At 39.8% G+C, this 16,347-nt stretch overlaps 1 protein-coding gene across 7 annotated transcripts; it reads left to right on the top strand.

The window, feature by feature from the left end:
- Positions 1 to 752: 752 nt before the first annotated feature.
- On the top strand, positions 753 to 16,289 carry rnf44 (ring finger protein 44). 7 transcript variants are annotated; one of them, XR_004555138.1, is made up of 12 exons: positions 2,353 to 2,999; positions 4,647 to 4,839; positions 5,520 to 5,742; positions 6,305 to 6,499; positions 6,905 to 7,078; positions 7,177 to 7,338; positions 11,219 to 11,331; positions 11,554 to 11,653; positions 11,974 to 12,095; positions 12,183 to 12,282; positions 12,374 to 13,642; positions 15,877 to 16,283. XR_004555138.1 is itself a non-coding variant. In XM_034121098.1 (11 exons), the coding sequence occupies exons 2-11, from the start codon at positions 4,733 to 4,735 to the stop codon at positions 12,434 to 12,436; spliced, it is 1,359 nt and encodes a 452-aa protein (XP_033976989.1). In that variant the 5' UTR covers positions 753 to 1,063; positions 4,647 to 4,732; the 3' UTR covers positions 12,437 to 16,289. The 7 variants fall into 7 exon arrangements, 6 of the variants coding, with proteins under 6 accessions (XP_033976989.1, XP_033976988.1, XP_033976994.1 ...); XM_034121098.1 differs by lacking the exon at positions 2,353 to 2,999 and adding an exon at positions 753 to 1,063 and having other exon boundaries at positions 12,374 to 16,289; XM_034121097.1 differs by having other exon boundaries at positions 12,374 to 16,289.
- Positions 16,290 to 16,347: the final 58 nt, after the last annotated feature.

Genomic DNA, 16,347 nt, shown 5'->3' with positions numbered 1-16,347 from the left:
AACATTTTCACAGTTGTACGGGGCGTGGTTTGCAATTCGCCCAGCCAATCAGCACTGGGGCACTTTTCACCCACAGGAAAGTACGATCTCTCAGCGGGCTCTAAAAATGGGGGTAAAAGTTCCCGAGATTAAGTACGATTTTTGGTGTGAACGCGACATAAGGGGTACTAACGGAACTAAACGCGAAAAGTACGGTGAAAAGTACTCTGGTGTGAACGCGATCAATGTCTGAGTACTTCTCCGACCTCTGCTGCTCCTTTATTCCTGCACTAAAACCCTGGGGGAAATAATGAGTTATTTTGACCCCATTATATTTATCTGACCTCTACTCTTAGTTGCGTTGCAGATTAGAAAACAGATGATAAACAGTTGATGCATGATGAGGTAAACTTTACAATACAGTAGGAAAACTGTTTATATTTTACAAGAGTTTATGAGGTATAAAAAGAAATAGGCAATGTCCAGAGATAGTCCGTAAAATATAACAATAAGCCAATAATAAAGGTTGGATATATTTGACTATTATAGAAGTAGCCTACATTTTTATAAAGGGAAGGGGCCATTCTGCAATGAGTGGGTTACTTTAACCTTAGTATTTATGGGTACTTTTTTCTCTCCTTTACACTCCCGAAATACAAATAAATCCTCTTAACAGGTGACCCTGAACTTTCGAGTCAGACTGACACATATTTCTGTCCATTACGGTAAAAATGGCAGCATGGCGTGTGCTCTCTGCTCTGCAAATACGCAAAAATGGGGGTGTAACAGGGAACTGCAGAAACTCAAAGCCACCGTTGGGCCGGATTACCGTTTCCAAAACCCCAAAATGGCGATTACGGAATTAATCACGGGGGTTGCAAACCCATAAACCCGCACAACATACAGACAGACCGCGGGGATAATACGACAGTCTAGTGTTTAGCACCTTTTTGACAGCAGTGGTGAAATCCACGGAATGTTCCACACGGGAACAGCTGACCGTAGGATGCCGCACTTAGCCTAACGAGATGTGAACATTACGAGGGAAATGTCAATGATCAGATGTTTGCATATTAACAATCAGGTAACTACAAGTCTCCTCTTGTTATCGCTTTGTCTGGGTTGAATTTTGGAGATTTACGGTGCGTGTTTACGGGAGATGGTTAGACGGGTTATTATGGCTGTCATCCTGCTCAACCTCCAGCCCCTCCTTGTTTTGCTACGACCGAGTGCTATGTTGTAATGTTTACATTTAGCCTATGTTGCACACCACTGCTGCTCTCCGTACACAGCTCTTCTTTTGGTGCACTCTGCTGTATGCATTCAAAAGACTAATGCGCTAGAGCACTCAAAACAGACGAGGACATTTTAATTAACTCTTACTGGACAAAGTAGGCCTGATAGGTTAGCTTATAAGGCCTTATAAAGCTTGATAATTCTCATGTGCAGCATCACATTTAGTCTTTGCAGCTCCATTCGCTGCCCTAAAAAATCCTAGCTGAAAAATGTCGTTCAATAGCTGACGGAGGGTTCTCACTTAAACATGCAAGTGCAACATTATATAACCGGCTGGTTTACAGTAGGACACTGTGGCCTCCAGTGAGAATCACAACAGACTGTAGGCCGGTTTTTTATTTTTACAAAAGAAACTCTAATCGTGTTAGCTAAAGCATTATAATGCCATGTTAGCTTAAACGGACTGTTTTGAAGGTTGGCACAAGAGATATGCTTTAGTCTGAAACTTTTACTGTCAGTGATGCTCAACTGGTTAAATATTTCCATGCTTCTTATTTAAAAAATAACTTTAACCATTGAATCCTTTCCGGATATTGTGTAATCATAGTGATTGTCAGTGGAGGAATACGTATTTAATTATGGTATAGACAATAACAAAACAAAATTAAGTTCTGCATTTAAAATAAATTAAGCAAATGTACATACAGTAAGATTCTTATGTACAAGATTGAATTGAAGTATCATAATTCCTACTCATTATGCATTATTACAGGATGATTATTAGCAACTAATGCATTCAAATGCAAGCAGTACTTTGATGTATATGTGTTGGGGTGGAACTGCAATATTAATAATGTATTCTATAAAGATGCATTGATGCATGGAAATAAAGCACAAGCACCCAACAAATAAACATTTCTTAAAGCTAAGAATAGAAGAAAATATGGAAGGTCCCAATATGTTTTCGGCCTGGCATTGGGTTTACTGTTAGGATTAGGGATATTAAGATTAAACAGTTTTGCAAAAGTGTTTGTTAACCCTGCAACCTCTCAGGGAGCGTTTATTCTGCACAATAATCAATAACTCACCTTAACTTTTTCTATTTATAATTATTTATTTTTTAAATAAATTTTGTAATTCATGTTATTCTTGCTTTTTCTCAAAATGTTTATTAACAGTACATTCTAAGTGTATATTTATGTATAGAGGTCGAATGTCGTGTACAAAGCTTTTGCAATACTGTATGTCCTTGTGGTCCTGCTAATACAAAGTTACTAGAATTGAATTGTAAGTAACAACAGGAACTGCTTGTTTTGATACATTTAGCTAAGACTGTCTGGATGTCCGCTGTCTGTATATGCTGCGCGCTGATTGGTCAGTTACACAAGGGGGCGTGGTTTCGTAACAATGCATTTCAAGGAACATACACGCGCCAAGGAATGTTTCCTGTCGTTGTGTTGCTAACGTTACCTTTTTCTCTAACGGTTAACGGTATTTTCTGCTCGGGTTAACGCTGCCGTTGACACACAGGACATATTTCATTTTTTTGAAAAGTAACGGTTACCCTATGCAGCAGTTGGAGTGTTAGCTGACAGGCGTTAGCAAGCTACTCGCAGCTCCGTCCGACACAAAACAACAGTGGATTTATATTCAGGTTACGTTGGTTTCTACCGGTGATGGTTATCGGTTACCGTGCAAGGATAACTTAATGGGACACGACATATCGGAGGCTGAAGCACCTGCCATCCCCTCTTCTCTCCGAGCAAGCAAACTAAGCTAAGAAAGTAAGATGTGGTCTGTGTTGTTGGCCAACTGGCATAGCTAAACCTGTCAATACAATGCTGATTTATGTCCGGTGTCACATTGGAAGAATATGCAGTGTTAGTTGAGCAGATGTCATACAACTTGTATTAGCATGCTGGCTAGATAGCTTGTGACCTGCAGCTGGTGTGTCCTGCCATGTCGGGACAAAGCGTTAGCCTAGCTTGGCTAAAGTTAGCTGCTCTCCTTCAACAGGGGACGTCGAATAAGCCCCGATAATGAAGAACCAGCGGCTGCCAGAGTGCTGATGTTTGTCATTGTTATGCAGTGTTGTGTGCGGGCTTATGCATAATATCCATAAAAAACAGTGAAACTTGATTGCATGGCTGCTAGCGGTCCCGCTTGCCTTCCTCGTCTTTTGTTGTTGCTTTGTCTTTTGAGCACATGGCTTTCCATGTTTTTGTTCAGGCAGGCTACAGCGACCCCCATTTATTCTGTCGCTGAATATACCGCATTAATTACACTGAGCCTTCTGTACTAAATGCTTTTCTATTTGGTTTAAGTCAACACATGTAAAGTGTTTGTAATACCCTGAAATATAATATATAATGTGTTTAACTGAACTGCCGTACGTATGTGAGGGACATTCTTTCATTATTAGAGATTACATGAATTTGGTCACTAGTTCTTCAGTCAAATTAGACACCTGTGGCTGATATCATACTGCTCTTTGTCTTATTATTTCTAAAAACACTGAAACGCACATGCACGAACCCTTTCAATTGTATTTATAGTGCAGTAATGTGCGAATTTGAACTCTTAAAAACAACCATCATTGGAGGCAAATGTGAGATTCCAAGAAAGTAAGTGGAATTAAATATTATAAAAATAATCTATATTTGTACCAAATTACAAGATCCAAAGGCTTTATTGTCAAATGCACTAAAGCGGGGTTGTTGGCAAAAACACAAATCTAAGGTTCCAGGTTTCTCCCACAATGTTACAGCATACTTAAGATAGTGCACGTGACAATAATGTCAAATGTGGAAATAATTCAACAACATATATGTATGATAGAATGAGATAAAACAAATGTACAATGTTGTACTGCAGATTTAAATGTAGTCCATTTTATAATACAATTGTGTAATAAACAATTCCTTTAACAAAACATAAATAAATACAAAATAATCTCATAATTTAGAAATATTTCTCGAATTCCTAGTTTGGAGGATTTGCATCACAGTTGACTTGAATTTGGATTGTTTGAGTTTTAACCTAATCTGCAGAGTAGAGGAGTTGTTAATATACTTATTAATGTTCCTCATATAAATGGCCTAATTTAATTTAACATTATTTGACCATCTACATTATTAGCATATGTAAACCTCAGTTTTACATCATCATATCTAATCCCAATGGGGTCTGTGGTGTAATGAGATCAGAAATTATTTGTGATTTCTCGTATAAATAATGTTTGAAATGTGACTGTACACATTTCACTTGATGGCTGTTAATTCTTGTTGGAAAAAGTAAAACTAGCTACTACTAATGTTTTGACCCTTAATGACTTCCCCTAATGACCACACTTTGTTCTCAGTTGATAGATAAAGAATGGAAAAAGGCATAAAAAGCAGGGTTTGATTTTGTCAATTGATTTGTTTTTGCAGGGTTAAGACAATCAGAGGCAACATTCAAGTGCCTCCACTGTACAGTTTGCTTTCCCAGAGCGTGACTCGTCTGCACGACGTCACCAATGCGACCATGGGAAATAGCAGTAAATAGGCTGCCACCAACAGCCCCCTTAAACCCCAGGAGGTTCCTTGGAGAGCCCTGCAGTGCCCCCGTGCATCTCCGGAGAAGGTAAAAACATTTTCAAAAATACATATTTTGATTGTGTTTTATATAACTTAAGAGTATTCAAAAAATAAAATAAGATCCTTTCAAGATGAACCAGATATCAGCGTTATGAGTATGCCTTACTCACAGGCATAGAACCTAAATGCAGCCTTCTTCTGAATGTAAATGAATAGTAAATAAACAGTGTATTGCTACATCATATATATCAAGCAAAACTACACACTGACTCTCTATTCTAAGCCGGATTAATGGAGCACCGTAAACCTGAACCAATGTCCAACAAAACCATCAAAAGCTCAACATGCTTGTGTCCCTAAAAAATATTTAAAATGTGTTAGTATTAGTGTAAATTAGTATTTAGTGACATGTGCTTCAACTAACTAACATTGGTGCACTCTTATGCCATTCATTTAGAAATATTTAACTTAATTGATCTTGATATATAAACTTGTTGTTTTACAAATACTTTTTAAAATAGTTCATCTCTACGGCACATTTTGATTAATATATTTTAATCGTTAAAATAGAATATCACTATACCACTTAAAATGTAAATTGTCTGTGTAAACACAGTCGTGCACCAAGACTTTTGCAACTGTGAGATATTGAACAGGTCGGTTTGTTGGGATAGTGTATTGAACTATCGGTAACCATCATTAATCTGGTGCTGTGTTTCCTTTCAGCCCACCAGTGAGACGCCAGTGGGGGAGACGAGACAGGCCTATACTGCACACTTCTCTGGTCCATGATGAAAACTTCCATCATCTGCTTTTCTCCCAACATCACCAACAGGTTCCTTTAGATGAGTCCAGACAATACAGCCACACCAGCACACCTCCACGCATGCTTCACCCTGCTGCCCACCTGCCCCAGCAGAGCCCCATCATGGTGGACCTACATGACCAGGTAACCGGAGAAAACAACCTGATAGCTAAAGATCTTACAACGTTTCTGTCTGACCAAGCATATTCCTTACTTTGGTGTACATACAAATGTTCTATATGGAACATCTCTGTATTTAAAAGTATAAACATCGATGTTTATATATGTTGTTGATTTGTTCAGTTACATTGTCCACAATGTTTCCAAGTTCCCACAAACCTAGAGGAATCTGTCATTTTAATGAAGTTAATAGTGCATTTCATTGGGTCTCCTGTAATAGCAACATATGTTAGCTTAACAGTTTTATAAACTGCATATTTGACCCGGATATTAGGCATTGGATGATAAGATCATTAGTCATCAGTGAAAGAATCCAAGCAAACATTTATGTCAGCGTTGGAGAAACACTGATATGTTTTGAATGTAAAACGGCTTTATTAAGTGTGTTAATCACCGGGTCTGTTGTTTTTGAGAGGAGGAGACCTTCACTGTGTTATGCAATGAGTTTTTTTTTTGCAGTCCGGCTTCTGGTTCAGGCAGATTGTGGAGTCACTCCTTCTCTCCCTCCATTTTTCTTTCTCAAAAGATGCACCAGGGATCCGTTCCAATTTCATACACTGTTACGACGGTGACGACCCATGGATTTCCCATCCACACCGGGCAGCCCCTTCCAGGGTGCAACACTCAGCAGCTCCCAGCATGCTCGGTAATGTTCAGCGGACAGCTCTCTCTGCTCTGCTGCCTTCCTCCTCCTGTGAGTTTGAAAAGGAAGAGCCCAAATGTCAGTGGCATTCATGTAGCACACCATACCAGCCATGCAATCTGTCACGTTCATGACTAACAAATAGGCTGCTGATGTCACTGCAGGATTTGTGCTTTAGTCTTGATTTTCAGCCCTTTGTATTCGAAACATCAAATCTGTGGTTAGTTTAGTTTATGTGTGGACAAACAGTCTTCACAATAATTATTAGTGTGGTGCCAGTGCTGTGGTTTTATGTGTCACATCGCTTCTGTTCACTACACGCTTACAATATGCGATCATTATAACTACCTGCAAATATATATAAAGCACACTTGCTTTGAAGCAGCATCTGCATAACCAAAGTGTTGCTTGTTGACATAAAAAAAAGAAGAAATTGACTTACTTAAATGTATTTCCACTCTTGTGTTTTCTCTCTCTCCTCAGCTCATACAGGCATGTACCATGCAGCATATGCCCGTGTCTTATCAAACCTATCCACCCCTGATCTCCAGCGAACATTTTGTATTGCACCCAACCCCATCTGTACCCCCCCATCAGCCGCCGCACCTTACTCCTTTGAGCCAGTTTGTCCCTTTACAGCCTCAGCACCCACGCATGGTGAGTAGTCCTCAGCACTCACATGTTCATAATGAGAACACAGGATGTAGAATGTAAATACATCCATGTCGGGTCTGACCATCTCTCTCTCCTCTTAGCCTCTACAGAGGGTAGACAATGAAGTTGACCTAAGAGGGGACCAGCACCCATTAAGGACCTTCTCCTACCCTCCCTCACACCACCCACCAGCGTTGCCTCCCTCTCTGCCCCTACAGTATCTTCCTCAAGAGCCTCTGCATCAGGAGCTTCCCTTCGGAGTGGTGAGACATTTTCAGACCTTTATGTCCCCAGGGATATTGACGGTGCACTTGGAACTTATTTTTAGCCTTACCTGCATCACACCTGTTCAGATCGACACACTCACAGCTGGAGGCGCTGCAGCACACAGGGACACTTCTATAATTCTCAATAGCACTGAACTTTGTTTCATTAATGCCTGAATGCAATGAGGCAAAAACTTTGGTGTACAAAGGCCTTGCAAAAAAACCCGCACTAATCCAACTACCCTCATTTAAAAAACAATAATGATTTTTAAAAAATAAATATATTATTCTAGAAATAAAAGGGAAATTGGAATTGTCTACAGTAGTGTTAATTTCGACTAAAACTATGACGAAATCTGTTCGTCAACGACCTTTTTTTTCCATGACTAAAACGAGACGATGACGAGACGGCACCGACGGCAGTAAACAATAACTGTAACGAAATCAACATGCAATATCGTTGACGAAAAGTGACGAGACGAAAATGTAGTTTACTAAATAAAAACTATGCCAAAATCTCTCTTTACTTTCGTTGACGAAAAATGAGGAGACGAAATATTATCAAAGATAACGTTACATCTCTGATAGTCAGTTTTTCTCCCAGCAGTTCCATTTCCGGTGCTGCGGCTGGGCAGCAGCTGTGTGTCTGTGCTGCGCGCGGCGGTACATTTGAATTACACCGGTTAACCGAATACCCCCCGTCAGCGCGAGTGAGTGACGAGTTGTGTACAGACTCGAAGGGTAATAATGGATTATGACGGAAATGTTACGATCCTGTCCGTTAAAATGACTGAAAACGTCTAACACCACCACTGCTTGGGAAAAAGAAACAATGTGATATTTCGGCCCATTTTCGCTACAATGAGGCGGAGAAAAAAAGCGAATGCATTGTTTTATCAGAAGCAATGTGGCCATAACACAGCTGGTAAAAACACCACAAACCTGACCAGATACTCTCTGCAAAGCTGCTTTCTTAATCATTCAACCTGTGTTTTTCATCAAATAAGGACAAGATATAATCTTATTGTGAAATAAGTTTGACTAAAATGACAAATTATTGATTTTGGCTAGACTAGACAGCATTTTGTTGGACGATACATTTTCCCGGAAATTATTGCGATAAACGATAATATTGTCGGCACCATTGTAAGACCGTTTTAGACCACTGACATAATGATAATATATAATAATAATTCAAGTACATCCTTTCAAACAGAACTTTTTATTGAACATCCAACATTGCAAATGAAATGTGAAATAATATTCAAATATATAAATTATATATAATAAATAAAACAAATTAAATTATAAAAAATTAATTAAATCACACAAAACCAAAACAATCAATTAAATGGACTCAGGCTAGAAAACAGAGCTCTCTCTCTCTTATATATATGTATTTATATATATATTTTTATATATATATATATATATATATATTTATATATATATATATATATTTATATTTTATATATATATAAAAATAAATATGAGCACACATTGTCTCACAAGCAAAATAAACCTCCTTAAAATAGCAGTCAAGTCCACTGTCCATACAAAGACCCAGATGCCTCAACAGGCCATATCCAAATCTGTATTTCAAAGATTTCGAGCAAGGAACACCAACATGTTTGCATTGTCGGGCAAATGCATCTTTGATTGTAAACTGTCGGGAAGGTGGGGGCTCTCCATCTCCAGCTGCCGTGTTTGCTCCCAGCTGGGAAAACAGAATGGGGTGGTTGTGTTTCAGGTGCAGTTTAAGGTTGGTCGTATTGCTAGCTTTTGTTGCTACCTTTTTAAAACAAATGCGACACACCGCCCGGCTCATTCAAGTCCGTAGGTTCGCCTCGTTGATTTGGCTTAAATCCAAAATATTTCCACACCGGAGATGTGGTATTAGGTTTTGCAACCACTTCCATTTAACTTCAAATTCCCCTCGAGTAAGTCACACGTTGTCTCCTAAAATTCTGGTCACATCCTTATGTAAACAAACACGCATGTAAACGGCAATTTATCGAGCTCAGAAAAGTTATCGAGTCCATTTTTATTTATCGTACGATAAGTCAATTTATTGATTATCGCGACAGGCCTAGCGATGGATGTAATTAATGATATCAATAGGAATGATTTGGTACTGAAAGAAAAGTGAAACAATAATAAATCAATCTAACTTTGTGGTTTTTCCATCCTTTTTTGCCAGTATAACTGTGAAACAGGCATTCAGTTTACTCTATGATACATGGAAAAGGGTCTTCAACTTGAATCCTGCAGAAACCCCTCTGCCCCTTTCACACCAACGCAACTCCGGTTCAAGCTCCGTGCTAGAGCTTTTCTGGTTCAGAACCGGTTCTTCGGTTTAGCGCCGGCTCTTTTCACACCGCTCAGAGCCCGACTGGTGCTGCCGCTGCTGCGTCATGACGTCACAGTTTACGTCGCTGAGTTTCTCCCCAACGCCGGAGCTCACCTCACAACAACGGGCCGGGGACTGCGTTGCTTTTAATCATACGAAGCCAGATTAAATTAAATAACGACTTCTCCAACCTTGTACTTTTCTCCAGAGTGCCGTGGTTCATTGTTTATTAATGTGTTTCAGCGGCATTTACCGACCGCTGCAGTGCTGGCCGGCTGCTCTTCAACGGGAGTGTATTCTCCCGTTAGCTCCGGGTTAGCTCACACGGCTCTAAAGTATTCACTGTCTGACTGTCACACAAGCAGCTGATACATATCCCCAGTTCCCCTTAAGTGAATGTGTGTCAGTCTGAATTGACGCTGTTTGGTGTCAGTCTGAATTGACGCTGTTTGGCATCACAACGCTGTTATGAAAGTTTCTCTGGTATAACATGGGTGATGTTAGCATAGCAACCGAAGCTAAACTGACTACTTGCTAAGCAGTTTTCTACAGGCACTTTTTACCGACGTATTTTTCATTATGATTCTACTTGTGATAGTCGGACATGACAACCTGTGCAGCCCATGTATTGATTCCATCCGATAGCTGCTATAATAACAAACAAAACGTCTGCCTGCTCTCCACAATGATCAATAACAGCGAACGGATGGTCAAAGTAAACAGAATCACACGAAGCCTGGTTAGTGTTGCCTGACTTTATAAAGTGTGTTTTTTTTAACAAGTGTGTGGTTGCGTTCTAGTCACTTTGCTCAGCACTACTGCTTGTTACAACTTGTATTTTGCCGTACTCGCCTTAAGTGTTAGCTCAGGTTAATCTCGCCCCCCTCCGACGTAAGCGTGACGTATGCGGTTCTTGCTTCTAGACGGACAACTTTTTGGTGCTCGAAACGAACCGGATTCCGGAGCTATGACGCTGCTCCGCTGCGGTGTGAACAGGAAAACCCGGTGCTTTTCAAGCACCAGCACCGAACCGGCCCTGAAACACCGTTGGTGTGAAAGGGGTATTAGCATGGGGTTCAAATATGAGTAGAACTTAAAATAGAGCCTTATTACAGGTCAAGCAGATAACATGAATAACTGTATTGCACTGCAGTAACTGCTTGTACGGCTCAGTGTTATCAGTTCCATTTGGGCTTTTCCTGACAGGTCAACATTTATTTTTAAGAGGCTTATGAATATAATTAATTAATTTGGAAACAATAAAGAAAAACAAATCTGGTGATAATCACAAACAAAACACATCAGTTAAATCCAAAATATGGACCCCCTTATCTTGATCTTAAGTTCACTTTAAGTGTAGCCAATCAAATAAGTAATTATCATATCATGTCTGTTAAGTCTACAAAGTCTGACCGCTTAAGAAAAGTAATATTTCCAAAATAGACTTGCTTTCTTTTATGCTTACCAAGTCCTCTTTAATCACAGACTTCCTAAGACATGACTCTGTCTCTGTGTGTTTCTCCTCAGCCATACCCCCACCTGCTGCCCCGGCGAGTGAGTGGACAGAGATACCGGCTGCAACAACCCCTCCCCCCTCCTCCCCCTCCATCTTACTACCCAGGCTTCCTCCCTTACTTCCTGTGAGTACCTGCAGCAAAATCACCCTGTTTATGATGTATGGCACTATATATCTTACTTCTTCTAAGTTACTCCTCCAAACAAATGACTATTCCACTTGGTGTATCAACACTGCAGTGGAGTTAGGGTTAATATTATGGCGAAATCTGGCTTTTGATTAATGAATAGAGTAACGATGGAAGGTTGCTGAGATTGTGTTAATGTTTCTTTCTGTTTCTGCTCAGGTCAATGCTTCCTGTGCCTCCAACAGCAGTGGGCCCAGCCATCAGTCTAGACCTGGATGTGGACGATGTTGAGATGGAAAACTATGAGGCGAGTGTTATGGTTTGTGGAAAAGCAAATTGGATAGATACAACACGTTAAAATAGTCAAAGACTTGCATAACAAAAGAGTATCAATAAGAAAACGTAAAAAACATATCTTGCATTAACATATTTATTGCTTTGTGACATGCAATTAAATGTTCTCCTGCCAACTCAACTGTGGTGATGTCTTCTCCTCGAGGAAAATATGTTCTGGTTGAATCTGAGGACAAATCCTTCCTTCATTTCTTTGTATTTTGGACGACTTGTGGTTATTCTTTAATTGTAATCAGGCAGTCTCAAATGTAACTTCTGTCTCTTTCGGTCTTTCTCTCTCTGTAGGCATTACTGAATCTGGCGGAGCGGTTGGGTGAAGCGAAACCGCGCGGACTCACTAAAGCTGATATAGAGCAACTTCCGTCCTACAGATTCAACTCAGAGAATCATCTATCTGAGCAAACGCTGTAAGCCTTTTCCTCACCTTTCAATTAACCAATCAACTTATTGATTATATTTATATCCTGGTAACCCACTCCTTTATCTCTCCTCAGGTGTGTTGTGTGCTTTAGTGACTTTGAGTGTAGGCAGCTACTTCGGGTATTACCTTGTAACCACGAATTCCACGCAAAGTGTGTGGATAAATGGTTAAAGGTAAGTCCATTCCAAAGTGTTGTCATCATTCTGTATGACTGTTTTGGCCCGCTGTGCTCGAACCTCTTTCTGCTCTCCACTTCCCTTCCAGACCAATCGCACTTGTCCTATCTGTCGAGCCGATGCCTCGGACGTCCACCGGGAGGCGGAGTGAGAACTGTCTCCGAGTGCTGAACTGGAAAGCTGCACACACCAGAGTCTGTCCCAGAACTGGGGACACCTGCCACCTACCCTGCGTCCTCCAGTAAATATAGCTTACCAACCCACGACTCCTGTCCCTTCCTAAATAATAAGCAATCCAGGATTTTCTTCTGGAGCCTGTTGTACCTCTGCTGTGCTTCATCGTCCGAGTCTCATGAAACCCACTGCCTATCGCAGCCTATAGCCAGAGTTCTGGGATCGCCAGCCAGTTCTTTCTCTGCCCCCTCGTCGCAGATTCCAAAGATTCCCCCCTACAATGCATTATTTGCTGCTTTTGTTTACAGGGTTTCATTATTATTTAGTGGATTTGGTTGTGGTGTTCATGGAAAGTTGGAGTCCTAGCATTGGAAGAGGTGAATCGGGAGCCTGGAGGATGATAGGCTGGACACCTTGTGCAATTAGCAGAAAAATAATAGAAAACACTTCAACATGGGTATCTGTGTCTGGAGGCGACGCCTGACCATCATAGATGCATGTTTGTGTAGGTGTTGGGCAAAGTGACTTGTTAATAATGTATGTTCTGCAATAATGTATTGATAATTTCAACAGTTATACCCCTTATTTGTTTTAGATTTGCCAATTATTTTGTGAAAGTGTGACTTGCTGTGGTGAAATGCAGATTCTGTTAAGCCTGGCGTTATGGACCGCAAGTGATGGGACACGCAACTGTGGGGTCTCTTCTAGCCCAGATTGTCCACGTTGGAACACAGATCTGTACAAAGCAGTCAAGATTAATGGGCTGCGTCTTTTTGAGGTCATCCGGCATAACTGCACAAGTGCTACATCCACCCTCCACGTCAGCATTGTTCCTCTGGCAAGTGTGAATGCGTGTGTACATATAGTGTGCGTGTGTATGTTTGTCCTGTTCACAGAGCCAATGCATTGTGTAACCACTGGATACAGGGCAGCATGCTAGGATTTGCATGAACTGTTGATTCAGACTAGCAATATTTTAATCAAGCATTGCCACCAAAATTGTCTAATTTTAAGAAAAAGGCAAGACAAAGAAGCATACTAAAAGAACTGCTTGCTTATTCAGAAAGCGCCATGAGGGAAGACTAGCATGTGGTACCACCCTGACTGCGAGTAAGGATGGGAGTCCGAAGGCTTTGCTGATGCCATAAAGCTCTGGAGGCCTGTGCAGAAAGCAATATGTGCAGTGAGTGGCGAGTATCAAATGAACTTTCTTCCCCTTTAGGAAGACCGGGCTTTTTATTTCATTGTTTGTGAGCCAAATCCAATACACAGCTATAGCCTACTGTTCAAGATTTCAGATCTGCCTTCTTATGACCTTGACAAGCACAAACCTATTACTAATCCTGAAAATACTTTGTCATTTCCACTTGTTTTAAAAGTATGCCGTTTAAAAAAAAAAAAAAAGGTTTATTTATTGTTTTTTTCTTCTGGAGAAAAAACATTGAAGGAAAGAGTTGGAGCACTAACATGTCTGTGTAATGTATGTGTTATAACTTGGTCAGGTCATTATCTAAGGCCATGGTGATGGTGTTGTAAAAGAGCAACTATGTATAGCTTCAGTGTGAATGCTTTTAGATAAACGTTTGAAGACAGAAGAATGTTGAAAACCCTTGTAGAAGTCACTGGTGACACTCCACGTTACGCCAACTGTGCACCCCACAGGGTTGAAAATGACAAAGCGGGAGTGTTTAGTAGTGTAGAAACACTGTTCGACTTCTAGTTCCCTGCTTGTGTTCACACTTTAAAAAAACAGGAAAGGTTTGGGGTGGGAGGGAAAAGAGCAACGAATGGACTTTTGCTTTGGATTCACTCTTTGTCTCTTAACTGCCCCAGTAAGCACTAACAGGTGGTTGTAACCTTTTGCTTTTATGTGTAAAGGGATCTTGCCTTTTTCTTTACTTATGTTTCCAAATTGAATGTGAGTCTTTGACGTGTGTGCCACCTTCAAGAGAAAAAAAAGAAGCCATTTAATGAGTTAAACCCACAGCTTTGAGAATTAACCTATGTGTACATATCTATTTGCTGGCATATATTGTAAGTTAAAAAAAAAACTCTCAGGGCCTCTCGGTATATAAAAAATAAAGGAGAACAGTCCATTTCAAATGAAAAGGATGCCATGAAAAGGGTATATCTGAATTTAGTGTGGTCCTTTTCCTCAGACTACAAATAATTTAATGTAATCAATTATAATATTCTGTTTTGTCGGAGAATAGTAGATATTACATCATTTAAAGACAGGCATGCGAGAAAAAAATCAGTAAATATGTTATTAATATTAACTGAAAAGACGCAATGTACACTGCAACTCATTACAAGTGTATTATTCAAAACAGTTTGACTTTTGTTACTCAAACCATATGTTAAACATAGCGGTTGTGAACCCATTTCTTAACGTGCCGCTGTGCACACTATCCTACCTAATTCACTCCCAAATCTACTTCAGAGGTGTTTTGCATGACTTAAAAAAAGTATAACAAATGTGTTATAGCGGAGGATATTGCAAAATCTGGTGGGGACCTATTTAACGGTGCACAATATGCATGCTTGTCAACGGGATCCCAGCTGATTTTTAGCTCTAGTTGGCTTTGGGTTCTAGGGGTTTGGATCTTAACGCTCAGCTGATAACTGCCATGCATTGTACTGCACACATTTGTAATAGAACTGAATGACTACAAGATTTTATTGCGCTTCATTTTATAGAAGAAAAAAAAACTGGTCTTGAATCCAGAAATTCTTCCATACATTGTGTTACTGTTATTGCCCTAATGACTGAAGATGACATGCTCTGAAACTACTGTAGTTTATCAAAAGCCATAGTGAAAAGGTGCTAGATGTTCTGCTTTTAGGTATGAAAACTCACCTGCGTGAATGCAATAGTTTGTCATGGATCCCATGTATTCTTAAAGCATGTTATACTAATACCCCTAAACAATGTTAGTGAAAATCAATATAGTTTAAGGGATTTAAAAAAAAAAAAGAAGAATAAATTGTTGTCATACTTATTTCAGTGTAGTACTGTTACTGCCTATCAGGCTCTTGCTCTCAGTGCATCAATATCCTAAAATGTATTGTTCACATATAGATACCTTAACTCATGGTAATGTTAGCACTCTTGTTTTTTAAGAAAATATTTAATTGACGATATCCAGCTACCCTTTTAAATGAAAAGAGAACCTCCCATTAAGGCCTAGGTAACGAGGTAACTTGATGACGACTGAGAATAGAGTCTTGTAGTCTTTCTGTTAAGAGTTATTGAATAATCTCACAGCTTGTGTGGTGCAAAGATGTGTTCCAATAAGCAGCTAAAGTTGATTTAGGATTTGTGATTGATTGCTCTGTAGATGCCATTTATAGTTTACCAATGACTTTTGCTGTGGTGGGATAGTGGTTTACTGTTCTTCTCTCCCTGGCCTCTAGGGGTCCTTTGCCTGAACACCAGACTACCCACCCGCCAACAGAGCCAGGGGCATGTGTTCTGTGTTAGGCAGATGTTTTGCTTTGGTACTTGCACATTTACAGTTACCTCATTTTTTCCATGTTTGTATTGGGGGGTGGGGGGGACAACTAATATATATTATATATAGGAAATGGTTCTTATTAATGTTATAATTTTTCATTCCATTGGAATCATATTGTTTGTAGCATTTAACATAACTAGTTAGTGTATTATATATATACATCTGTATACTGTTTGAAATTTTTAAGATTTGTACTTTTTTTAAATGAAAGTTGCTAGTTATGCTTTACCAAGTAGTGCAATCATATTTTTTTTTAATTGTTGTGGCTGATTTGAAAGGGTTGTTCACTAATAAATGTATGATGTATACTAATATCGTGTTTGTGTTATTAGAATCTGGGCACTGACAAAGTCGGGGTCGAAAGGCCCTA

This window comes from Trematomus bernacchii, unplaced genomic scaffold, assembly GCF_902827165.1.
Source record: "Trematomus bernacchii unplaced genomic scaffold, fTreBer1.1, whole genome shotgun sequence".
NCBI classification, from domain to species: Eukaryota; Metazoa; Chordata; class Actinopteri; order Perciformes; family Nototheniidae; genus Trematomus; species Trematomus bernacchii.
Note: the sequence above shows the minus strand (reverse complement) of the source record. Positions and strands in the feature narration are given on the sequence as shown.

Excerpts from the sequence above, each read along its gene's own strand:
- rnf44 (XM_034121098.1), top strand. The coding sequence starts at position 4,733 with ATGCGACCATGGGAAATAGCAGTAAATAGGCTGCCACCAACAGCCCCC. Across the intron at positions 5,743-6,304 it reads TGGTGGACCTACATGACCAG|ATGCACCAGGGATCCGTTCC; the intron begins GTAACCGGAGAA and ends CTTTCTCAAAAG. Across the intron at positions 11,654-11,973 it reads ACTATGAGGCGAGTGTTATG|GCATTACTGAATCTGGCGGA; the intron begins GTTTGTGGAAAA and ends CTCTCTCTGTAG.